General features: G+C 39.1%; 2 protein-coding genes and 1 long non-coding RNA gene across 6 annotated transcripts in view; 2 read left to right on the top strand and 1 right to left on the bottom strand.

Annotated features, from left to right (window-relative positions):
• The window catches only part of LOC133422689 (septin-9-like), an 83981-nt gene that overhangs the window by 21830 nt on the left and 35014 nt on the right, over nt 1-27137 (bottom strand). For all 4 annotated transcript variants that reach the window (XM_061712721.1, XM_061712723.1, XM_061712724.1 and 1 more), the window contains one exon: nt 20346-21101. In XM_061712721.1, the coding sequence (XP_061568705.1) occupies nt 20346-21101 (756 nt within the window). The remainder of the gene's footprint in view (nt 1-20345; nt 21102-27137) is intronic.
• LOC133422691 (uncharacterized) lies at nt 4316-6660 on the top strand. The gene is made up of 2 exons (XM_061712726.1): nt 4316-4447; nt 4829-6660. Exon 2 carries the CDS (start codon nt 4830-4832, stop codon nt 6327-6329), a length of 1500 nt encoding a protein of 499 aa, XP_061568710.1. The 5' UTR covers nt 4316-4447; nt 4829; the 3' UTR covers nt 6330-6660.
• Nucleotides 10109-12542, top strand: LOC133422692 (uncharacterized). The gene is made up of 3 exons (XR_009770756.1): nt 10109-10177; nt 10867-11038; nt 11279-12542. It is a non-coding gene; the product is annotated as an uncharacterized LOC133422692 (long non-coding RNA).

Below are 27137 nucleotides of genomic sequence, written 5' to 3'. Positions count from 1 at the left end.
TCCTTCTCCTAAAGCCAGAGATAATTAACTTCCTTTATTCATTTTCCAGACCCTCTTATCTGTTTCTTGAGGTCTGCATTCAACCCATCCCACTCATTCCTCTGTGACAGACCTGATTCCTATCACATCAGATGACTCGGATTCCCCTCTGATAACGCACGCGCTGCTGCGCCGACCTATTCTGCTTTCAGTTTACAAGTAGAAGTGTGATCAATTTGGGCTTTGAAATACGATGATTTTGAAAAATCATGACCACTGCAAGGAAAGGGCTCAACAAATCTTCCTCAAGACTTTGGCAGCAGGGTGCAAGTGCTCTCTCAGGGCTCCAGACTGTGATCATTCAGCTGCATTTTTCCAATGTCTTTCAGGTAGCGTGAATCAATATTATAACAAGTCAAAACGACGCAAGATGGAAATATTTTTCCTCAATATAGCTGATATGAAACAATGAAGTAGTGAGAGATACATTCATTTCTGATGAGGATAAAATGTAGCGTCAACAGGTGAAAATAGGGCGAAGCGTATTACACACGCTATTAGAGAAAACAGAACAATGTATTTAATGCATCACTCCTGGTGTGGCTGTAAAACTAGCTGGGAAATTGAAAAGACACTAAATACTGACAAAATTCTGTAAATCCAACAACACTGTAAAAGGAAAAACTGCAATTTCCAAAACTCATGGAGCTCCTTTCATTTTCAGGAGAAGGGGAGCTGAGGTGATTATTTGACTCTCTGGAGCGACGCATGTGCATAAGCTCAGCACTGATAAATGCTTTGGTAATTAAAAGATGGTTTAGGTGACAGAAACGCCAAACTATCGTTTTATTTTAAAAGAAAGAGATTTTTGTTACTTTATTTATTTAGTCTATTTTTAAATAAAAACAATTTTGCAATGACCATTTTTAGTTTAAATCAGACACGTCTACATTTTTAATGCCTAAATGATCAGTTTATTACCTCATTTATTCATCACTAATGTAGTCAAAATAGGAGAAAAAATGAAATGCTCGGACACAGTTGATTTTTCGGGATGCTCCTAAACTAAAAAGATTTTCCAGGTCGGTGGTGCACCAGTGCTACAAGTGGAAAAACATGGCTGAATTCCTCTTTTTAAAATGAAAAATTACAGAACAACAATTAGGATGAAGGTCCCATTTGTTAACATTTAAACAGAGTACAAAAAGATGTGGCACATTTTCAGAGAGGAAAACAAAACAAGAATGTAGGAAATTGGAAAAAAAAAAAAAAAAAAAAAAAAAAAAGTGAAAAAAGTGTTTCAAAAGTACTGGAATCACTTTCAGCCGTGATAAATGTAACATTCACTTGTTTGAGCAATGCTTAAAAAATACCTTATGGGTATGTATATATTTGAAGATAAAGAAAAAGGAAACAGCTGTTTTCATTCCTGCAGGACGTGTAATTATACACTTGTGCAGCAACATTACAGCCTTCAAAGCAGAGCTGCTCTCACACACACACACACACACACACACACACACGCACCTGGATACCTGAAACTTGAAAACTGCTACAGACGGTTGGATTTCATATCATCAGGCAAACTTAAAAAGGTGAATGATTGATAAACCAAATGCGGTTTCTTGAAAATTCAATACGCAAACTGATGGTCAATAAGTCTGATTAAAAAAAAAACAAAAAAAACCCCCCAAAAACCAAGTCTTACCAAATTTGGAGAGAAAATAAAACCCTAGCTGTGCTGGTTTTTACAATGTGGAAAACCCTGTATTTTCACTAAAGTAAGGGGAGCCCCTCAACAACCCTTCATTCATACCTTCTTTCATCTGTTCCCTTTGAAGCTCCACTTTACGTCGCCGTAAAACTACATTCAATCTGAGGACACTAAAGTAAACAGAAACTAGCAGCTTCTACTTATCTTGTTGGGCTATAAAAACTCATTAACGAACCTATTCTATGGATAACGCTGACATGCCCATATGAAAATAAAACATCACTAAAATTATAAATAAATAAACCAGAGTTATGAAAAACAGTAATTTGCTTTATCACACAGAGCCCAAACAAATTATCAATTATATACTTATGTAGTTTTTACATCTTTCATTTGAAGAAATTAGCTACCAGATTTAAAACAAGAATAAAAAAAGGACATGGTGCCAAACACTTGTTCCACATCAACCCCTCTTTTTTTTTTTTTTTTTTTACAAGCTATTTTCTTTCCTCCTTTAGTTCCAAGCCACACAAAACTATGATTCTCCGTTTGTCATGGAAATCACAAAGTTGGCAGTCCACCGCAGGCTCTGTCTGTAGCGACCGTAAAACCATCAATGCTGACACATGACTTCACTGTTACTGAAAGTTTAAATTTGACCTTTAGTAAAATAAAAAAATCCTTCTCTTTCAGAATTTATTCCTAAAAGATGCTGACTCCGGTATGAACCCTGCATGCTTGCAAAAAAGAGTCAGCCATCATTTTTCTGGTCCAACATAACTTACATACTTCTTTATTGGCTACACTGAAGCGGGACATGTTCTTTGAAGAAACAAAGGATTTTTATTTTGAAGAGTGAGGGGATGTACTCAGAAAGTAAGTGTTGGGAGCTGATGATTCTGGACCACGCTTGGCCAAGATGGCGTCATGTATTGGCAAACAGACCATGCGGCTGCCTGACTGACCCCTGACAGCATACCTCACTAGTCTCCGAGGAGTTTCACAACACAGAACCATGAGAGAAGCAGCATTAAAAGACCGAATACTGCTAAAAGCACCACAGTACTTTTTAATTTTTATTTTTAAATCTCTAAAGAAAATGAAAAGTAAAATGCAGCTTATTTATCAGGTTGTGTGTCTCTAGTATCAATATCATGCTAGAAAATTGAAGTGGGTTGCTGTGTATTGGAAGGTATAACAGACAAAAGATAAATCTTCAGTTCTTCCGCAGCATCACCATCACTCAGATGATGCGTTTGTGCTGTCCATGTGAAACATGTGGGTGGTAACTACAGAGAAACTTAATGTTTCCTTCGTGTGTGTGTGTGTGTGTGTGTATTTTTTTACTTCTTCTGCCTTGCCCAAGGGGAATACCAAAGCCTCTATTCAGGCTATCAAATTAAATTAATATATGTCTCTGTGTAAACCATACAGTGTGTGTATGTAATCCAAATCCATTGTACAATCACAGTGTAGGAATTTTACCCTTGTTTGGGGGCGAAAAAGGAAATTCCCAAAAGGCAATTAGCAACATTTTAGGATGAAGACTTGTTTTAAGGTCAATATGAGGTTAGGTTTAGTTTAAAAGTTTGGGTTACAGTAAATCTCCAGGAAATTCATAAAAACATTGTGTGTCTGGGTGTGTGTGTTCCTGGGAGGTGTGACATGCATCTAGCTCTCTGGGAAAATAGGAAATACATCCTCGGTTTTGGGGGATATATAGTAAACAGCCAAATGATACCGTCAGTGCTGTGAAAACAAGACCTGCAGCCTAACATGCTGCACTTATATATATATATATATATATATATATATATATATATATATATATATATATATATATATATATATATATATATATATATATATATATATATATATATATATATATATACACACACACATACACACACACACACATACATATATACACACACACACATACATATATATACACTAACATACACACACGTAAAAATAGATAAATGAATGGTGGTGTACTGTTTGTACGTTTTCAAGCAACTACGATGGACTGCAACATGGCTTTTACAAGCCCAAGCTTTATCTCCTCCAGGTATGAACACGACTACCTGTGCGACAGCATCTCCTGCTGGTTTCTCGAGGAGTTGCACCAGTAAGACCAAAAGCACAGGACTGTTAATCATATACAGACATTTACCCATGGTAACAGACACATGTAATGTCTAATGTCCTTTTTTTGTTTTGTCTCCACAATGATAAAAACAATATTCCTAAAAAACAGAAACAACATTTACATTATTGATCAAGAGTGGTGATTCAAATATACTTAACTATTTAAAGGAGCTTTGAAAAGCAGTGGGTGTGGCACACCAACACAAATATCACCTTGCATAAAGAAATAAATAAGATAGATTGTGTGTGGTTTGTCCTTCTAGATGACCTTTTAGACTGTTGAATGTTTACTTGCTCCATTCTGCACAGCAGCGCTTTGCATGCGCCAACATGCATCTGCACAAAACAAAAAAACAGTGCTAGAGTTTAAACACGCCTACAGGCTGCAATAAGCCACTGAATACATAACAGTTTAATGAATACAGAAGGAAGTATTACACAAAATGCTGCGCTATAAATGCTCTGATACCATTAGGAATGGAAACAAACTTGTTTTCGTTTCATTATCCAGGAAATGAAAACCAAGGGGGTGTAGCCACTGCACTCACAAAAGTGTGTGCAGTGAGAGATCAGATACTTGAAAGCAACCGAGCAGTGAAGGTAAGCTCTTATTTTCTGAATGTTGATGTTATTACTATAAAAGGTAAATGTTAATATTTATTTTTTAAAGTGTCTTAAATCAGTATGGATCTGTCAAGTTTGTTTATTTTTGATTTTTTCCTCTTCGATAAATGCTTGTTTACTCATTTAAGAAATGTGCTGATTCAGCACAGTCATCTTGTTTTGTATAAAATTGAAATTAAAACATAATGATAACCAATTTTAGTGAAATTTTTAAAGAATTAAACAAAAAGTAAACTACACTTTGGAAACTAATTTTGATGTTTTTTCCCCATCACATTCATGATATATGTGTCTAAAAATCATCTATGGATTGAAAATCCATAATATGGGTAATCAAACACTGAACTGTGTTTACAGGATGATGAAGATGGCAGCAGTGATCCGGAGTTGCTGTGTAGCTCTGTTCCTTGCTTTGACCTCTGTGTCAGCTGTGAACCAGCTCAAAACCATCAGTGATCTGAAAAGAATCGACTTTGACTCATCTGTGCCCAAACACAGTCTTCTGCTGCTCTACTGGTTTGCGGACTTGGTTGAAGTTGACAACAACAACATCATACGGGTAACCTTTGATCCAAACCAAGGTGATTACGGCTCACATCACTATGGAAACTTTGAAAGGGTGCTGGAACCACTGCCTCAGGGAAATGGATACAGATACTACACAGTGGGGAATCTCAACCAAGATTCTTCAATGCAACTTCCATCTTACCTTGTCCACCCCCGGAGTGAGTATGAGGGAAGAAACAGAGACCGGATCATATTTAGAGCCAGAGAGGATAACACTAGAGGGCAATACGGACAGATAATAGATCGAATCTACATGACTCAGCATTATGAGACATCTGATAATCAGGGGACAAGGTATGATCCAGCACATACATACCAGGTCACTACCAGACTTTTAAACCGGGTCAGAGCATTTTCTGAGGGACGAAATGACATGAACTCATTGACAAATCTCAGAGATCACTTTGGAAGTCAAGCTGCTGATTCTCAGCTAAGGCACATAAGAAACTCGTGGGGGCAGCTTGCTTGTCTTGGACTGTTTTTGTTTATTGTCATCCAGGAAAAGCACTCTTCAAACCATCAAAACAACAAACGACAGGCTCCAGCGAGAAGGAACCCACAGCGGGATATTGTCCACATCCCACAGACCACATACAATTTCACTCCTAATGTTTCTATCAGCATTCCAGAGGACCCCATGGATGAGCTCGTACTTGAAGTGACAACAGGGGCAAGTGGAAAAGCCAGAATAGTTTGGAGAAATGTTCCTAGCTATTTCAAAAAAGGTGTGATGGTTGGACTTTATAAGACTGGTGACCATGAAGAGGCCTTGACTTATAAATCTATTGGGAACACACAATCTGGCAGTTATAACACATCAGTGCCCCTAAATGAAGGCCTTCAAGTTCGGCTGCATAAAGCGGAGAAACTATGTTTCTTTTGGCAACGCCTTGGAGAAGAGATACACAGGGGAGAAGAGTTCAAAAATCCCACACCGGTCAGTATAAAAGGCTACAAGGCACACTTGCAACTCTTTGCAAAAGATGGCAAAGCTTGTGCTCGCTTATATGTACAGAGACGCGTTGACTGGAGGTCCAAATTCAAAGATTCGTGGGTTGGGTTCTACAGTTCTGAAGATGAAGACACAAGTAACTATGAATGGTGGCAATGGCAATGGTCAACAAAATTCAAACCAAGCACAGATCTTCATGACTTCAGTTATGATGTTTATGAGTACCACTCTGGTATGACAATTGCTCCGGGAGTCCAAGCAAGACTAATACTCAGAGACATGGTAGAAAAAACCCGCACTCCATGCTGGGGGGGCATGCCGCAAGAAACGCACTGCTGACAGTCTTTTAATGCAGAATGTATACAGAAAGCCATAGGTTGTCTGTCATGACTTCAGTTTATGCTGTTTGTGTGGAATTATTCAAGTTAAAGCTGTTTTTTAAGTATTTTTTATTGCTGTACGTAGTTAAAGTTTCAATGCTGTGAAGAAAACAATCAACTGGTGGAAAAGCCCCTTTTTTCTGTATTCTGTGCTGTGGTTTTCTAGAGTTTAAAAACAGCTTATATGAGAACATCCCATTTATTGTATATTGTAAAAGGTAAGAAACTGCTGTACAAAAAAAATGTCCATTTGTTATTAATATGTTTTCATAAATGGAGAATCATTGCACATAAGATAAGTGTTTTTATTTTTGTTTTCTAAAAATAAACAATTCATACCTACACACAACTGGTTTGGAAGACTTTTCTTGTATCTTTTACAACACATTTGGAGGGTACAGTAAGGAGGGGCTGTTAAGCTAGTGAGGGAAAGGTTCATTTCACTAGAAGAGAAACTAAATGATAATCTACTGCTTGGCATGTGATGTTACAATACTTTTACAAGCTCTAGGGTTCGAGTATTAGACAAGATATCTACAAATAGCATCTGAACCTTTGCTGATTAAGTTGCAGTAGAGGAAGCTGATACGGGGCTGTCGGGCATCACAGACAGAGACCTTTATCTGTTTCTCTGTGTCTTTCATAGCATCAAAACTGTGATGGGGTGAGGTGTTTATCATCACCCACTCACAGCTTGAAGATTCCTGGCTGGGGTTTCTGAGGTTAAATTTATGCTTCTCAAAGTAAACCCTGTCCTATGTCAAACAGCATGAGAAAATATGACAATGAATAAAAGGAATTGGATCCAATACATCTAATTCAGTGCATTTACGTGGACGTCAAGACTGAATATAAAAACAACCAAGAAAATGGCAACATAAAAATAAGCAAATGTAAGCAATAACTAAGCAAGTGGCTGATAAGTGTATAGTAGACACGTAGTCAGCTTAGGGCTGTTCGATTAATCGATTTTAAATCGTAATCGCGATTATGTAATTAGAACGATGTTAAAACGTGAAAATCGTAAAATCGATTTTTCACCTTTTTTTTTTTATTTATTTATTTTTTATTTTTTTACACCTTGTCTGCACACATATTAATGATTGATACCGTATTAATGATTGATGGAAATACCTCTCAATTGCGACAAGTGCCCCATGGGAGAGGCTCTTTAGTGTAGGAGCCACCGGGCATCCCTCAAGCCAGATGCCGTAGACCGGCTCGTGTTCCTTGCAAAAAACTTGCAAATGTGAATAGCAAATGTAATGACTGACATTACACACCTCTACCTCCTTCATGGGTTGCATTATTATTTAGCATGCAAAGACCCAGTTTAGTTTAATTAGAAAATGTCTTGTTTTATTTAATTGGAAATATAACTTACTGTATGTTTGCAAGTGCTGATTTGCTGATTTTTTTTTTCCAGAGATAAAACTTTATATTTGATTATATTTTTAAAACTTTTTTTCAACTTATTTTATAGAGTTTTGCACTTTATTCATTTTTGGTTTAATAAGAGCAAAGTTTGCACTTAAAGCCCAATGGGGCAAATGTTCAATAAAAAAACAGCATATTTGAAATCATTTCTTTGCCTTTTGTCAATTCACAAAATAATCGTAATCGTAATCGAAAATCGGATTTTGAGAGAAAGAAAATCGAGATTTTATTTTTGGGCAAAATCGAACAGCCCTAAGTCAGCTTAACTGAAAAATAATGTCCTGTTCTATCCGTCCATGAACTTCCACTTATCCCTGTGTGGGTCACGGGGACACCAGCCCAACCCTCTCCCCAGGTTAAACAAGTTTCACCCCAAACCAAAACATTTATGGAAATATGACACAAAGGAGAAAGATTACTTAAAAAAAAAACACTTAGAGCTTCTCAATTACAACTGTAATTGGTGTCAAAGTCATACTAAGATCATTATAAATTATTTAGCACCTTTTACTGTCAAGGACATGTGTCCATATTCAGTTGCTGAGAACGAGGGTCAAACATGAAGATATTTTTTGGACTGAATGAGCCCCACAGTTTACAAGGAGAGAAGTTACAAAGTCATCACTGAAGGCAACACCACCATCAACAGAAGGCTATGCCAACATACTTTCATATGAAAGCGTGTGTGTAGCAAGTCTAGTGCTACGGGGCTCGATCGACAGGACAGAGAGGACACGGGGTTTTGGTGCACGAACTCTTTATTTCCCACACGTGAACAAGCAGGCACACATACACCAGCAGCTTCAGCCAGCCGACCCCTTGCTGCTGTGCAGTATCTCCTTATCAAGGCAGGCAGGGTGGAGAGGCTGATGGGGCACACCTGTGACCCATCACCTGAGTGGCTGCTCCTCCACCCCGCCACAGTGTGATATTGACACTATTGCTACTACCACTACCTTATCACTAACTGCCCACAAAAGGGAGGATGTCAGTTTTATTTCACAATTTGCTAAATGTGCTGATGCAGGGATTTACTACAAGTGTAGTCCCACAGGCTCATATTTCTTTTCCAGTTCCAGTTTGTTGCAACAAAGGGGGCAAATGTAATTATTGATACATCTTTTACATTAATTGTATTAATATAAATTGTTAGCAATTTAATTATGAGTCCTTACAAATACTTTGACCAAGTCACCACAAAGTGAATAAAAAAAATAAAACAAAAAGTTTTGATAATTGTTATATCATCTCACTGAAGCATTGTAGCAATAGCACTTTATTGATTTTTATTCTTTTTCACTATTTTATTTATTTACTTATATCATTTTGCTTCTCTCAACTATATGGCTACAAATGATCTTGCATTAGTAAATACTGCCTCCCTTCCTACAGTACATCACATACATGCTTGTCAAAGTTTCCATCCCAAATTGGCTTGATCGTGGTATTTCAACAGGCAAATGAAAGTGTGCTTCCTTTTTTTCCTTTTAGGGATAAACAAGGAAACCTCGATCTAGCAATTACATCCAGCTTGCTGTGAGTCTGATATTTCCTCGTAGCTCATTGTGTTAAAGGTATAGTCTGTGATTGTGTTCAAAAACATTTATTGTTATACTGGGTGAAATGGTCCTTCCATCCTGAGAGTAGCCAGTGAATAATGTGTTCAGAATAAGGAAAGAAAAACATCCGACCTCTCTGACAGCTTTAATCCTGTAAAAACTCTAAACAATCTGTTTTTGCGGTCCGAATGAAACGGATTGGTCCAGGACCAGAGGTTTGGCAGGGGGGAAAGAACCAATCTGATGCCTTCATTTTAAGTTTTTGCTGGGACTTGCTGGGACTTCGGGTCCACTTTTGCGGTATGCGTTCATTGTTGTGTCTAAAAATGATGCGCAGTGCGCACCCAATCAGAAACGGTACAGATATTCTGTGATATTTTTTTATATTTATAAAAAACTTAAATTATAAAAAAATAACTTTGATTGGGTGGGCAGGACGCAGGTTTGGGTGGGCACAGCCCACCCCTGCCCCCCCCTAAAACCGGCCTCGCTTACAGGTGAATGAGACATGGGGTAGTTTTGTTGAAAATGTGCTGTCCAAAATGTCCTGGAAAACTCGACTCCTGCAAATGCGCGTTCCCCAAAGTTTGTGGGGGCGTGGCTTTGGACGGAGCGCTGACGGGAGGGGGATGAGGGGGCGGGGCTTAGATGAGGGGGCGGGGCTTAGAGGAGGTGCCACTTTCAAATCTTGCTAGCTCTCCAACATTACAGACTATAACTTTAAGTTTCATTTTCTGTGAAACTGTGGCTGAGGGGAGGGAGTACTTCTCCGGAGAGAGAGATCACGCCTAGCAACACCTGAGTTGTGCAGGTGAGCTCTTGTTTTCTTGTTGAAACATCTTAATTTATTCTCAACTCTAATTGTAATCCATTGATAAAATAGGCCTGAAGGACAAAAAAAAGAAAGAAAGGATTTAAAAGATCAGATTACATGTTCTTTGTCAGCCTTCTTTGGAACTCAGCAAAGCTGCACATAATCAGAAATACGCCTTACAAGGCATTCAGATATTTGGTTTCTTGTTCAACTCATTAAATGAGTTGCTAGCAAACTAGCATCTTAATACAAATTGTTAAACACCTCCCAGGTGTCAACTTGAACTAATAGGATCACTGAAGGAGATCCTGAAACTTGAAATACTGGTACTGCTACTCCTGTTAAAAGGCTTGTAAGTTAATCATGTCATATAAAAACAGACTAAGGCTAGAACTATGAAAATCTCAAACTAAAGATTTTTTAACATACTTTTACCAGGAAAACCAAGCTTCTTACATTACAAGTACATTTGTACAAATCTCTCCTTAAAAATCACAAATCTTTGAAACAAGAAACATAAATTCAATAATGCATCTACAAATTATCTTGCATAATTAAATACTACCTCCCTTCCTACATCACATAAGCCCACGTCAAAGTTTCCATCCCGAATTGGCTTGATCGTGGTCTTTCAACAGGCAAATGAAACAACTGTGCTTCTTCCCCACCCCCCCTCATTCTTTCAGGGATAAACAAGGAAACTCCGATCTCGCATTTGAATCCAGCTTGCTGTGAGTGTGATATTTCCTCATAACTCATTATCTTAAGTTTCATTTCTGTGAAACTACTACTGAGGGGAGGGAGTACTTCTCTAGCAGAGACAGAGATCAGACACTTGCCAACAGCCGACTTGTGCAGGTAAGCTCTGGTTTTCTTGTTGAAACATTTGAATTTATTCTCAACTCTAATTGTAATCCATTGATAAAATAGGCTTGTCGGTATTAACATGGCCAAATGCTTTAAGATACGTTATTACACAGTTAAGAGCATCTGTTCAATAAATGTTACATGTTATCATTAGATGCATCCTTATTACAAAAGATGATGTGTGAAAAGAGAATACAGAATATGGATGAGCCTTGTAACATGTTTCTGCAGGGTGTGAAGATGTCGAGAAAAATCACCATTTTCTGTGTAGCTCTCTGCCTCACCCTGGGCTTAGTAGCAGCTGTACAGAGTCGTCTGAACTCCATCCATGATCGAAAGCTGCCTGCCAACTTCCTTTTGCTCCTTCACTGGTTTGCCAACGAAGTTCAAATTGACAGTGAAATCCGGCTGACCTTTGACCCAAACAGTGACCATGGATCACATTATTATCATAATTCGGAACGGCTGCTGCCTTCAGGGAACCACTACTACTACTACACTCTTGGTAACCTCCTTGAGGGGTCATTTCCAAACTACGTTCAAGACGCTCGGAATGGTTGGAACAGGGCTCGGATCATATTCAGATTAAGGTCTCAACACTCACAGATTATAGACAGAGTCTACGTCACACAGCATTTTGGGAGTTCTGATCAGGGGACATCTTATGATCAAGAAAACACACATGAAGTCACTATTGGCTTCTTACGACAAATCAGAAGGCTCAGCATTCATAACATCCATCAGTTTTCACTTCAGTCCCTTCAATCCAACACGTCTGATTACCAGGGATTTAACTTCTCTCCCCAACACAGCTACAGACCTTCACCTGCCACAACAGCAACCGACCAAGATGCTTGTGGCTGTTTGTGTCGTGTCTTTCTAGCAATTGTAGTAATTGTAATTGTCTTCCTTATTTTTCTGTCTTCCTCAGTTAATGTCAGGAAATATTAAAAGAAAACGTGTTTCCAGACAACATTTTATTCATAATACAACTGTGGTGCTTTTCAATGATAATTTCACAATCAGCAATTATTGAACATTGATTCTACTGAGCAGCAATCTGTTGGTTTGGTGTACACTTTTTATCCATGTGTTTAATATGGTTGTATATTTTATTCTCATATTTTGAGTGATGGGAAAATGTATGCTTGCAGGAAAAAAGACAAAATATATCCATATATCCATTTATGCAACGCAAGTTCTTAGGTTTTGTGTAGAACTTCAGTAAAACTGCCAATAGTCAGAACATTTTGTCATCAACAGATGAAATCATCAGCGTTGATATGTGATGTTTGCTTAGGTTGAAAAGCTTACCAAGAACCTTTGTACTGCTACAAAAACATTAAAAACAGAATAGCATTACAGCGTTTCGAAAAAAAAAGGTGTTAAAACGGGCATCTGAACAGTTTACAGTTTTATAGATTTATTACTAACAATTGTAGTTTTGTACTCAAAAGAAAGAAGTTTGACAATAGTATTATATGTAAAGTTTATTTTGTACCATTGTCTTATCTAAAAACAACATTCCTTTTGTTTTTCTTATGCAATTGTTTGCTTACTGTGGTAAAACTATGTTATTAATAAATAGCTTTATCGGTTGTATCAGTGTTGTCATTTTAAGCTCAAGGAAACTGTTAAAAAAATCAATTGCAAACAAACACAAAAATGGAGGGGGGGGGGGGGGGGGGGGTGTTGGTGGGCACTAGATAATAGAGCTGCACCAACTGATCAGCTGCCAATTGGAATCAGACCGTTTTGGTCAGTTGTTCATTTCTTCCAATAATGGCTGATGTTTCTTTAGTTCAGTTAATGCATCATATCCACAGGCTTGAACATTTTATCTAATCGCTGTATTTATAGATTTTGTTTTTTGGGGGGAGAAGGCAGAACCAAATGCATCAGCTTAGAATATTTATTAGCACACAGTCAGAATTTATAGCAAAAACAAATGACCAGCTTCTGATTACTTCAGATTATTTACGGCCATGTCTCGGGCAGAACAATCAAAGGGCCTCTTTGTTTGAAAAAAGATGGATGCCCCCTCATACAACTGTGAAACAAGGGTAGGAATCAGCAGAGCAACTCAAGACAGATCATAAGTATGTGAGTCAGACTTGTGATGACAGAGATCAGAGTTTATCAGAGTTTAGTGAGGTCTATGGAGCAAAGTATATGGAGCAAAGTACTGACATAGGAGGACATAGCAATTGGTTTGATCCGTACAAACAAGACTGAAAAAAATTAGTTTTAGAAAAAAAAAAAAAAAAAAAAAAAAAAACACACATTCAATGAGCTACTTTGAAATTTAGCAAGTCCAAATCAGTATAAAAAAGGCATTGTTTTTTGGAATGAAATTAGATGTTTCAAATAGAGAGACAGAACACATCTATTGATGTGGATGTGCTCCTATCAATATAATTTCAACAAATGTGAGTGGGTTCATTTGTTTTCTTGAAAATTATAAAAAAAAATATATATATATATATACAATCTGCAGCAAATCATAAGTACTAATTGTTAAGAGATGCAGAAAGTTGATGACTTCAAAAGGTATGTTTCAGTCTAAAATTTTGTTTTAATATCATGCAATTTGCAACAGATTCATTTGGAAATAAATAATGACCAACTTTTCTGATACAATGTACGTACCATAACCGTTCTCCCCCTAAAAAAAAAAAAAAAGGTCTATAAAAAGGTGGCTGTGTGTCTCAGTGGGCAAAAATATGATAAAATGATAAAAATATAATAAAAAAAAATAATAAAAAAAATCTATATGAAAACATTTATTTTGAAGTGTTGTGTGTTTATAAATTTAATTCTTCCGCTAAATGATCTGTACAGTCTCTTCATACATTACACACAAGACCTTGGTGGTGAAACTCCACCTAAATGTGTGTGTAAATAACCTCAAGGTTGGATGGTGCGGCCACCTTGCTGCACCCCTCTTCCAGCCTGGGAGGCAGTAACAGCAAGACAAGGTGAACCGACTAAATGGGACACACAGTTTCTTTAAAAAAATATTTTTAACAAAACTATTTCACTCACGTGATGACACAAGCCAGCATGTTGAGCTGACACGGATGTGGAGCAGTCCCCCTCGATTAAATTTGCGTGAACTTCTACAGCTGAACAGCAGCAGCAGTTAAATATAACCAACTGTTCCAGTCATTTTCTCTTTTTTCTTTTAATTACATATCCGTCAATTGTTTATCATATACTGCAGAGTTCAGCCAAGCAGTAAGTTTGACTCCATCTTTAAATTCAGATTGAGGACTTGTATTGTTGTCCTTTACAAGTCTTTTCTATTTTCTAGCTGTTGCACATTTCAATTTCACCATCATAATCCTTGCAAGCAAAATTGATTCTTCTAATATAAAACAGAAGAGATTAATACCAAACAGATATAAATCATATGTTGATCCACATCAGGGATAAAGTTTTTAGTTTTTTTTAGGACTAAACTCTCCTGTGTTGACATATTTTTGCCTTTTCAGTTTGAACATGACACACTGTAAATTTGTCCAAATTACAGTAGAGTGCACATGTAAAATACTGATGCCAAAAGATCAAAATATATAACTTAACACAAAGCTGTGCGTGGGGTGTGCGAGGCACCAAGGACTCACGCTGGTACAGGGTCAAAGTATTGTAAGGTAGGTTCATTTTATGCATCTCAAAGTAAATCTATTTAACACTGAGTGCAGCATGTTTCACCAACAGCCATGACAAAAAAATTACACTCAAGACAAGGGACAGAAAACTGATGTGCTATGTCCAATGAGTGAGTGAGTGTCTAAACATGAAATCACATCCTGTTGAGGTACTACAAGCATGGATACAGCTGCTCATGGTTAAACTTGACGGATCAACCGCGGCGAAACATGTCATTACAGCACCTTGTGCTTCTCTCCAACCATCACAAAAAAAGCACATCACTCATTAGCCTGTTCAGTCACACTCCCCTGGGCTAGACATTCTTACAGTTTGTGAGTACATACACAATGTACAGATTCGGGGGCGTTGCTACAAAGCTCTACAGGGCCACAGGAATGCTTTCCTTTTTGCAGGTGAAGTAGTTCTTGGCCACCAAAAATCTTTTCAGATTTTAGATCGACATTGTAATGATCTGCCAGACTTCTGAGGTCCTCACAAAGAAATCTGTCTGATCCAGGATGACAGGCCTGAACGCCTCTGAGAATTGTGTGATTGACTGTAAAAACGGTACCATTTGATGGGCCATTGATAAGGAAAATACACTTCTGCTCTGAAAAAGCTTCTCTCTATGTAAATCATTGTGTATTAATTCAGTTTTTAGATCTCTGGGATCACGTTGCGATAAAAACTCATGTCCTTAATTGCTCGGGGGTCATGTTCTAGGTGTCTGGAAAGCGCCTAGACACGACTTCTGTTGTAATAGATGCTACCGTATATAAATAAAATTGAGTTGAATTCTGCTTCAGGTGGAAGGATCAATAGGTAGAGGATCACTTCATGGAGTCAGTAACCATGGTAACAGACTTCGATGTAAGACTGACCTTGCTTTCTGGAACGGAAAAACCCAGAGTTTCCCCACAACTCAGGATTACATTAGACCTTCACTTTCAATAAAATATGAACATTTTCTGGATCTACAAATACAAAAAGAGAACCTTAAATAACTATCCGAGCTGCTTCTTTCCTACTTATTCTCTTCGCCTCACTTCTCCCACTTGTGGTTTATATTCCACGCATGCGCAGGCTACTCTTCTCTTCTCTGCTGCGTCCACACAGCTTATATGTGTCCGCTACAAGCATGCTGGGCTGCACAGCACAATGTGTAAACCTTCACACAATAGCAGAACTCTTGGAGCTCACTGGAGCTAGTTATCTTAATTAGTCTGCTTTATTTGACTCTAGAGATCAGTCTAAGACAGTGGTTCTCAAATGGGGGTACGCGTACCCCTGGGGGTACGTGAGATTTTAAAATATACATATATTTAAAAAAGTAGCATCCATGCAAAAATCCTTTAAGAATAAATATTTCATAAATAATTGAGGAAAATATAAGTCTAAATTCATAAAATGAATTCTATCTTCAGAAGTAGGCTATTCAACTTATTATCCTAAATCTATCACACCTATCACACTCATGTTCTGGGTCCCTGGAAAGCGCCTAGAGACAACTTCTGTTGTAATAGACGCTATATAAATGAAAGTGAATTGAAATTGAATTGAATTATCCCTCCCTGCTGGATGGTTTACTACTCTATGCGATTATACCGGAGTACTTGCCCCAGGAAATGAGGTCTGGAGACACCTATGTGCAGATGCAAGCACAAAAAAAAAAAACTGATTTATTAGTTCATGCAAGCTCTTATGCTTAATGCACTAAATAAATGGGTCATAAACAAAACACCAACTTCAAACTAGATGTTGTGGTGACACAAGCAGCAGATACAGGTAAACATGAAATACACTGAAAACTCTAGTTTTACCTTCTAAAAACAGACAACAAAAAAATTGTAGTTTCAACATGTATTTTACTGAGTCTGTGCCATTTGGGTGTTGTTTAATCGATATGGTCTGCATGTTTAATTTTACTACCTAACGACTACAGATGCATTAAAACATATTTGCACACTCGTACAATAAACACCTCTCTTAATTTTTCTCCTCTCTTCTCCTTGAACCCATAAATGCTCTTATTTTGTCTGTCTCCTATCTGCTCGTCGCTGCCTCCCAGGCCTGGTTAACGCAGGGCCTTCCTCCACACCTCAGCTGAGCAGGAAGGCGGTAATCTGAGCCAAATGTGGCACAATTTGAGAGTTAATCCTCTCCTTTTTTGTTGCTCATTTCCTTTCCACTTAACTCAAGGCCACACTTCAGATATTTGGCATTCTCAAGAGCTGACTGATTCACCCCTCCAACAGCGGTGATTACTGAGTAAAGTTTGTTTTATTTCTGCCTCTTCAGCAAAAGGCAGAAATAGGATCAAATGTACGTTTCTTCTATGAATGCTTTTTAGAGAGCGGGTAAGAAATAACAGAGCTTATGAAGTCAAAGTCAAAGTCTATTTTTATGTAAAATGTTTTATGACCTCCAGATTTGGAATGTTATCACCTCCCTGCCGCCCACGCCTGGATACTACTAAAACAGAGACAAAACCCACGAGCACAGCTGTCTCCAGACACCAGAGGAATACAAACACACAGATATACACGAGTATAAACAGCAGCTGTTCTAATGGTTCTGGAAAGAAGAAAAGCAACACAAATGCTTGTGTTTTTCAAGTAAAAAAGGAAAGAAAAAACAGCAGGAAATACAACCAGCCTAGGCTCTTTCTGGGGAAGGAGAACAGGATGTGGCTCAGTGAATATTTCCAAACACCACGTAATTTACTATATACAAACACCACTTCATACCTTAGCACAACCGGAAAGAAGTGTAACTTATATTAAGTCCAACTGCTGACCCATGCATATTGTACCATGTTACCAAGCAGAAATCTGGATCTGTGTGAATAAGGAGGTCTTTGGTAAAAACACATGGACATTAGGGATGGGCGGTATGGACTAAAAAATTTATCACGATAATTTCTGGCATTTATCCCGATAACGATAAAAATGACGATAAAAAAAATACCAAATCAACTCCACCTTTTTAACTATAAATCTATAACCACATTCAGTCTTTGGAGCCCCCAAATCACTGCTACTAAAAGAATACTAAATGCTACGAAACTACACCAATTAAATTGAATTAATAAAAACCAATTAAATTAGTACACCTGTACTGCAAAACTGTAATGTCTGAAATGAAACAAGTTTGAAATGTAAGAAGAACAGATTCAACATTTATTCAAACTGCATGGCTTAAACAAAAAAAAAACAACCTGATAAATAAAGAAACAGGACAAATAAATAAAAGTTCACTGAAAATAAAACCCTATCAATGATGACCTCTTCTAATATAAATAAAATGTGCAAATTAACCTGTGGTTGGAACATGCCACAAATTAGAAACTATTGCAATTTCTTTTCGTAATAGTCAAAACGTTATATCAAAATGTAACAACCATTTCCTTCGGTTTTTGCAGACTCTGCATCTAATAGATGATGTTTGCTCCTCCTCGTCAGTCTTTTTAAATCCAAACCAGTTCCAAAGCTGGAGCCTTGTTTATCAACGAGCTCCTCGCTCTCAGATCCGCCTTCCGCCATGTTTGTTACACAAAAACGTCATCAACGGGAATTTATCGTTTTTACTGCGAGATGACAAATTCTTACCGTGGGAAATTTTTTTGACGGTCTATCGTGAACGGTAAAATATCGCCCATTCCTAATGGACATTAAATCATCTGTAAAAATACGTCACTCATTAATTTCCTCACAATATCTCATCAAATTACCAGGCAGGTAGATGTACTAGGGCTGGGCGATAAGACCTCAAATCAATATCGTGATAAATTGGGCAGTTTTACCTGGATAACGATAAATGCACGATAACCACAACCTCCCTTTGTAGTACACCCCCTTCTGGTCATCTTAAGGGCCAATCCCAATACACCCCCTACTTTCTACCACTAGCCCTCACTCACTACCACTAGCCCTAAAAATAGGTAGGGCCCTTGTAATCTTCCCTAGGGATCGGACACCACTTGCTACGTCACTGCGTGGTTTACGTTCGGGTACGTAAGCGACTGCGTAGTTAGGTTTGCACATACGTCACACCATATCAGGAAGCCCAGAGCTAAAAGCCGTTTTAATTTCCGCTGTAGCGCTGTTAATATGTCACTTTATTAACTTTTAATATTTTTTCAGGCGTAAAAGTTAAGATCCCCTACCTGGGCTCAGTTCATCCAAATAACGCCTGTTAAGAAATTTGCTGCGATGTTTTCGAGATGAGAAGAGCCGCCGGCTCGGGAGCTGATTTATGGTTCCGCGTTAAATCGACGCAGAGCCTACGGCGAAGGTTACGTGGCATCTCACACCGTACGGCACGTGTCGCCGCGTAACCTACGCCGTAGGCTCTGCGTTGGTGTAACACAGAACCATAAATCAGCCTTTATTCTGGCAAGATCTTCGCAACAACGGGCAAGCGAGTGATTATGTACATTCACTGAGTGAATATTATGAAAGTAAAATACATATTTCTCGCTAGAAATGTAATAAAAACGCATTATTATGCAGACACTAACTCAAAAGATTGATTTTATTCACTAAAAATTAGAAACGTCCGCCATGTTTTTTTGTTTGATTCACAGTCTGCAAATGATGACGTAAAGCATTCTGGGAAATCTTTCTGGCCCTCGGTCGCGAAGTCAGCATCTGAAATCCCTCGATCTGTAGGGCTAGATTGATACACACTAGCCCTCGTTAAGGCCACTACCCCTAGATGCAAAGAGGAATTGGGACACCACTACCCTCGCGGGGACGCGCAAAATTTAGGGGTAGGGCTGAAAAGGGACTGGCCCTAAGTCTTATGTTCAATTCCTCACCAGCAAACCATAACTGGCCTCACATTTCCTGAGTTTTCACCTAGACTTATGGTGCATGTTAAGGCAAATACAAGGGACATGAGATTTGTGCTTGCTATCAGCTCAAATCAACTTGGAATAAGTCAGCAGCAGCTTAAAAGTGAAGATTCTGCCTTGTCAAGAAAAAAAAAAACATGAAAAAGGATTGATATATTTTTTCTTTAGCACTCCTATCAGACATTCCCTTATGTGACAAAGCTGCAACAACTAATGTCCAGGGAATGTGTAAACAAAAACAATATATATATATATATATATATATATATATATATATAATAAAGACCATGTAATAAAAGATAAACCAACAATAATTAAAAATGCTTATCAGAATGTTAACATGGTTTTGTATTATCACCCTCACTAACTTACATTTACAGGTAATCTTCAGTAGTTCAAGGATCCTTGGCTGTGATCTTTTTCCTTAGTAATTTTACTTCCCAGTTCTACCTGTACTTTCGGATTACGTTACCCTAAATATCGTAAAAATGTTTCACAGTATTTCAGCACATCCTGAACTCAACATGATTGTGTCTCAAGATGCAGCAGTCACAAACTGAAAAATGCAAACTGAGCAGCAACATCGTGAAGTAATCAGAAGATTTCTTCATAGCTTGGATGTTGCCACGTAACTATTGCAATTTCTTCTTGATTTACAAAAGGTGTTGAAACAGGATGCAACAGTGATAAACACCAACAAAGAAACCATTTAGCCGTTCACCTCCACAACACAATTTATGTAAGGCAGCTATTTCATTCATGACATAAAACTCAGGTGCAGGTACTCACTGTCTGTTGGTCGGGTTGCAGGTGGTTCTGCAATAGGCGACTGCACCCTCTCCACATGGGGCTCCATCAGGGAAGGCAGGGGGCCTGTGGGTGCTGGTGGCTGATGATTGCTGTTTTCAGATGGACTGCTTGGCACCAAATTGTCCGGTTGTTTGAAGACGGGCATCTCTGGCCTCCTGGAGATCCCATCCACTGGACTGACGTTTTGAGACAAGGACTCTGCTCTTCTCTGAGGGGGATCTGGGATCCTGGAGACTGGGGCCGAGGACAGCTGGGCATCCATCCTCCTGGGAGGGGCAGGGGGTTCTTGAGGCCGTGTCACGCTGAGATCTGCTCTTCTGTTTGTGGTGCTGGAGATGGAGCTGGAGGAGACCTCGAGTGCATTACTCCGGCTGCTGAGGCTGACCTCTGGCCGTTTGAGGCCAAAGCGGGCGATGCCAGCACTGGGTGAGTTGTCAACCTGCTTGGAGGAGACCTCAATAGACATTTCTGCGCGACGGGAGGAAGCTGCATCATTGTTACGACCCCCTGTTAACTCAATGCGCCTCATGCCTGTGTTTGGGGAGCGTGGATTGGAGGACTCTGAGGCAGAAGATCTAGAGGAGGGGTAGTCTGAGTTGCGGGAGCTCAGATCGTAGGACCGCTGGCTGGAAGCAGAGGACGTGGATGAGCGGAGGGGGTTGGTGGTCCGGCGAGACAGGGGAGATGGGTGGGTGGATGCGTCCGTTTCCTCCACCTCAAACGACCGCTTCAGTGCTGGAAAACACACACACACACACACACACACACACACACACACACACACACACACACACACACCTGAGATTAGACATGAAGACTTATAACCCATATTAAAGGGGACCTATTATGAAAAACACATTTTCTCTTCTTTAACATATATAAAGTGGTCTCCCCTCAGCCTGCCAACTTAGAGAAGGAGGAAACAAGCAAATTCTGCAGTGTCTGTACAGCTGCCCGGATGATCCGTCCAGTGTGATGTGGATCTACGAGCCGTTCAGATTCTGCTCCCTTTCGTCGGGAGCGATTTATATAGATTGGCGTCCGATCCGTGAAACCACGCCCACAACTAACTCCGCCGGCCGGAGCTTCAGTCATTTTTCCGTAGCGGTGTATCACGTCATTCAGGCAGCCAATCAGCACAGAGCCTCATTATCATAGCCCCGCCCACTCAGAATCCAGCATAGATAATGAGGTTAGAGAATGTGATGATAAAGACATGGCTCAGAGGCGGAAGTTCTAATTTATTTAGCAAAAACAATCAAAAGCTTGTTTTTAAGACATTCAAGGCCTGTTTAAATTAGGCATTAGATGCCATAATAGGTCCCCTTTAAATGGACAATGAGCTATTCAATCAACATCAGCACACACTAAAGAAAGCAATAAAAGCTAAAAGTAGCAATATTTATTAGAATGAAGTTCATGTTCAAAATTACACGGTTTTTTTTTTTCTTTCACAGGAGAAAGAAAAAAAAAAGTTGAGAGACTGCAACAAGCTTCGGACCAAGTGTGATCTGTTTGGCAAGCAGCAGACCCAACTGTTTGGTAACGATATACAACTGTTGCTGCAATAAAGCAGCAGAGAAGAGCCTGCAGGACAGCAGTCCCCGGGAACACCGCGGTGGATTTACATTACTGTGGCAAACTAAATCCCCTCTCCAGCTCTTACTGGAGAACAAAAAAAAAAAAGACTCTCACCTGATTTGACACGTTTCACGTAGCTCGTAAGCATTTCGTTTGTAAGTGCTATTCCAGTCTACAAAGAAGGGGTTTGTTTTTCAGGTCTCTAATTTGTCCACGGGTATCTCGAAACACGACCTGGAAACACCTGACCGACACCTGCGCAGCCCGCGGAAACAGCCCTGATTGATCACGTGACTCATCACCACATTGATTTCTCCAATATTCGCCACATTTTGTAAGATACTTAGTGAGGAAGTACTGTATGTGGCTCCAACGAGTTTGCAATTTGCAATTTTTTCCCCAAAACGCAATTTAGAAAAACTAAATAAATACAAAAATTGAAATGTCCAAAAAAAGAAAACACCAAGGCGCCCTGTGTGTTAGGATAATGGGATATTTAAACAGAAAAAGTTGACACAAAACTGTGGAAAGTTACAAAACATATTGTAAACAAAAGAGGAAAAAAAGCAGGGTTTAGCTGGGGTTACAACTGGTGACAGCTCCACACAAATTATTGTTATTTAACAATTATTTATTATGTTATCCTTTTGCAACATCTCACATGGTTTTATTAAAAGAAAAGCATATTATCTAATGATCTTTTCAAAAATCTAATTCCAAAAACTGAAAATAGATATGTGTGTCAGTGTTCCCCTTACACTCATGTCTCAACATCTGTGAATAAGACTTTGCATAAAGTAGTTTAATCTAATTCCACCTCCAGGGTCTCTCAAGCAGTCTACACACTGATGCGTTGTTCTACTGGTGCAACACACACTATAATATCAGTCAGAGGGGCAAGATCAGTATATCCACTCTCAATGTGTAGCCTAGATTGTTTTATTATTTTTTTTAAATGTAAGTAGGATTTTTCTTGTAGGAGTTTTTCCCCTTGTAATTAGGTATTTTGTAATGCTCCTTTTGAGTACTTTCACCCAAAAAAATGTTATTCTGTTACCACTGAGGGCATGTTTTACAAAACAGTCTATTTGATTTCAATTCTATATTGCTGTTAGAACAAGAATGTAACTTTATACCTTGGCCAGACTGGCGCCAAAAACTCATCTGTGCCACCCAACCGTCTCTTTAACTGAATAGGGCTGTTTTACATGTGCTTTTTCTCTCACAACAGATCGGCTCCTTGTCAGATGTGGGGTGACTCCTGGCTCACCTCAGCTCAGTTCAGAGACCAGAGCAGCTTCATGTGTGGAGCAGCAGCATGGCCCCCATCCCAGAATCTGCACACAAATCTGGCCTGCCTCAAGACTGACGAGCCAAACACCAGCACGGGAGAAAGCCCTCGTCTCAGTGCCTTACAAATCCTGGCTACGTTACAGTTTTTTTTTTAACTTTAGCACTCGGGTGCTAAGTAGATGGCTGCCTGTATCAGTGAGCAAACTTTTCCTTTGTGACATTTTGTTGCAGAAAATGTTAGACCAGTGTTTATTTTACGGTGATAATTGCAGTTAATAACAAGTTGATTTAAGAGTCTGCGATCTCACTCCTAATCTCATGGTAGCACAAGTTAGGGTCTCCAAAGCTCGTCCCATGAGGATAAGACTCCTGAATAAACCCTGAATATTGCTCACTTTAAATATTTTGTCTGTTGTATGTGTATTCTCATGAAGACCATAATAGGAAAGTTATGTGTTTTACTATGCCGGTAAACACTTTGCATGACAATAAAAGCTAGTGACAGAAAGATTACACTTGTAGCGTATAATCCACCACTACCACCACAGATCCTTTCTTTTTTGGCAGACATCCCTTTCCAGTGTTCTTCTTTAAGCATGAGACAAGAGCAGTCAAATGACACATTAGTCACAAAAACTGTAAAAACTCATTGGATGCACGACTAGAGTGAATGAAGCATTACTAAGTCCGCTAATTAACTGCAGCCAGCCCTTAACCTTACACGCAAGAGGCCCCTGTCCTGAGTCTTGCTCCACTTGTTCATGAAGCACATTTTCTCGAACATGTTTAGCCCTTTGCCAAATACTTCCAAAAATGGCAAATTTGCCAAATAGCATTGTGCAAAGATTAAAATGGCTAAAGCTTTTAAATGTGCTTTTATTTATTTAACACCAGATTTAGTAGATTTGCATTTTTTTAAATCTTGCTCTTTCTTGAATAAGAACATATAATGTGTTTCAGAATTCCATCAATAACCTTTTTATCCGTAGAGCAAATGGCTTCTTCGGTTTGGTCGTACAGCTGTGGAGCCAGCGCTAACTGAATTTAAGCATGTGCTTCATCAAGAGCTTAAGGGATCAGTGGACTTCACTTGAAGAGTTGATGGCGTCCATGATACTTTCCTGAACAGCGAAAGTCGGCAGCAAAATCTCCACGCGTTACTCAAAACTGTATTTGACTGTCAATTTGATATAATGACTTGTTTGGCTTGAGCCATGCTCGCTGTGCTCCGTGACCGGTGACAGAAAGCCAGCACAGCAATGTCCTAGACACAGCGGAGACAGAGGCTTTGACAGATGTTTTACTATCTCTTTTTGGATGTGTGAGTGTTTAAACACAGCTGGAGAGTAAAGTAAACACTACCTTTTTTGTATTTTCTGGTTGGGGCCAAAGCCCCTGATAATGTCACTGGATCATGGGATGTGCATGCATTATGAAAAAGGCTCGATGGATAGACCCCAGTTAATCTTTTTACATTTATTTGTATTAACAAGATAGTACGTCTGCCAGCCTGTGTGCACGTCCAAATAACTGTCTTGTCATACCTCCCCAGCTGGAGTTGAAGAATTTTCTTTTTGTTTTATACTTTTTTGATCTTGAATTTTATCTTGCAAACAGACTGTCTAATAAGGAAATCGCTGAACCAAACCATCTGTGATGTTTTCCAACTAACAATTAGTCATTCAGTCCCATAAAAATACTGTAATAGTCCCAGAAAATCACATGCTACATCTGCTACATGTAAAAACAGAGCAACACATGCCTCCAGCATGACACTGAGCTGCACTGGTCAATAAAGGTTTTGTCCTCTGTGGCTGACATTGAGCAAGACAATTCTCATTAATTATTTTTAAGTTTTAAAGAACTACAATCTCTAAAACATCTACATCAAGCTTGAAGTGAAGTTCGAATCCTTATAATAAAGTTTTTATTGCAGCATATTTTACAGTTGACATTTTTTATCACTTCTCTATAAGATGATTTAGTTAATTTTTGACTTTTACTTGGTTAAAATTCCCTTCACATGCAAACAGCTCTACTGCTATTCATTTTTCATTGCATCATAGCAGACCACAGTGTTTACTCCTGTATCAGGTTACTGTTAATGCAAACCCAATATTTTGTTCAGCAGCTGCTTCACATTAACATCACTCAACTAATGAAAAACAGGACGGCTTTTATTGTGGAGTCATAGGAAAGACACCGGAGGTTATCTGAAATCATCCATCAAAAATGCATCCGTTTTAACTTGAAGGGGTTTTCATGTGATTGCCAAGCAAAGTGGAGGGACTTTTGAAGTATTGCAAGAACTGAAAGAAGAAAGAAGAAAAGTGTGGAGCTAATTGGTAACAGTGTTGTCACAAGGTGACAATTTAAGGTGTGCGTGTTGGAATTAAGATGATGAAGACGTTAAAGTAGTAAACTGAAAACATAACCTGAAAGACATAGACAGAACCATTCATCTTGGCCTTATACCAAACAACAACAGAGACCGTGTCATGACTGCAGCTGCTCGGGAGGTGTGTCTCCCTTTTTTTGTTTCCCTCATCCTTTTCCCTTGTCTCTCCGTGTTTGCGTCCGTATGCTCTTGTGGGCGTGACGGCCTGTTGCCCCGTCAATGTTCTGATACAGCTGCAGCCTATCAGCTCATCTCTGCGCATTTTGTGTCCCCTGCTTGTTGCTCATCACTAGTAAGATCCATATATCAAATCATGTTCTCATATTTTATGCCACCTTGTAACCGTGGGCTCTCCGTGGCACAAGCCCTCTGCTGCTGCCAAAGATCCCTCACCAGACACCCTGTCTGCCTTCCAGCTTCAATCTACTCATCGCACAGATCATCCTTCAGGATAATTCATCATCACATTCATCAAAGTAGAGTAACAATTTCCCCCGAATCATGTTGCAAAAAATGTGACCAGCAGTCTCCCTCTGCCACTTCTGCTGTTGTGTTCATTGACCGCAAAAAAGCTCTTTCTAAAGCCTGAATTATGGTTCTGCGTCAAACCAACGCAGGCAACGTAGGCACGGCGTCGTTTTGACGCAGAACCATAACTCAAGCTTAAGGCTCTTCAGTTTGTTAATGACCTTTTAGTAGCCATATGCCGATTACAGTTCTGTAATATGACGATTTATGGCGTCCAAGGCCCTGAAGATGAGGAGCTTGCAGACATCCTCGTCTTGTCAACAACAAACCCCAGCCACGACCAGCCACCCAAAGTCAGTTCCGGTTACATGAGGCCTGACCCGCGATCAAGTGTACCATAGGAGGCAAGTTAATGGTGGGACTGGCATGTGTTCTGTTTTCTTTTTTTTTTTTTTTTTTTATAGGACAGGAAACATAGTAAATTTGGGTTTTAAACTCTGAAACTCTGAAATTGTATTGGTGCATAGAGTGGCTTTAAAACTTGATGATTGATTGATTGTTTTTTTCTACTTTTCATTTCTGCACTGTATGCGGCGATAAGAGTTTCAGCTCTGCTATCTTAGCTCCTTAGCAAATGCTGTGCACACAGATACTGTCTGGATATGAACCATCACACAATGCATACAAAAATTAACAATAAATATATGTATTATAAGTATTAATAACTGAAGCTCGTCACAGTAATCCATCTATTTCCCATACCACCCTAACCCTTTTCAGAGTCATCATAGGGTTTTAACATGTAACTGTTATCATTAGGTGAGAGGTGGGCTACACCCGTGGCAGGTCACCATACTATCACAGGCCCACACAAAAAACTAATAAGATAACAGGATCGCCAAGATCCAAATGTGTAAGTGTTTGGAGTTTTTTTTCCTTAAAAGAACAAGGAGAAAACCCACGCAAGCACATGGAGAGCATGCCATATACAGAAAGTCCTCAGCTGAGTCAAACCAGAACCTTCTAGCTAT

This window comes from Cololabis saira, chromosome 21, assembly GCF_033807715.1.
Source record: "Cololabis saira isolate AMF1-May2022 chromosome 21, fColSai1.1, whole genome shotgun sequence".
In the NCBI taxonomy this organism is placed as follows: Eukaryota; Metazoa; Chordata; class Actinopteri; order Beloniformes; family Belonidae; genus Cololabis; species Cololabis saira.
The sequence above is the reverse complement of the archived record's forward strand: the minus strand, read 5'-3'. Positions and strand labels throughout refer to the sequence as shown.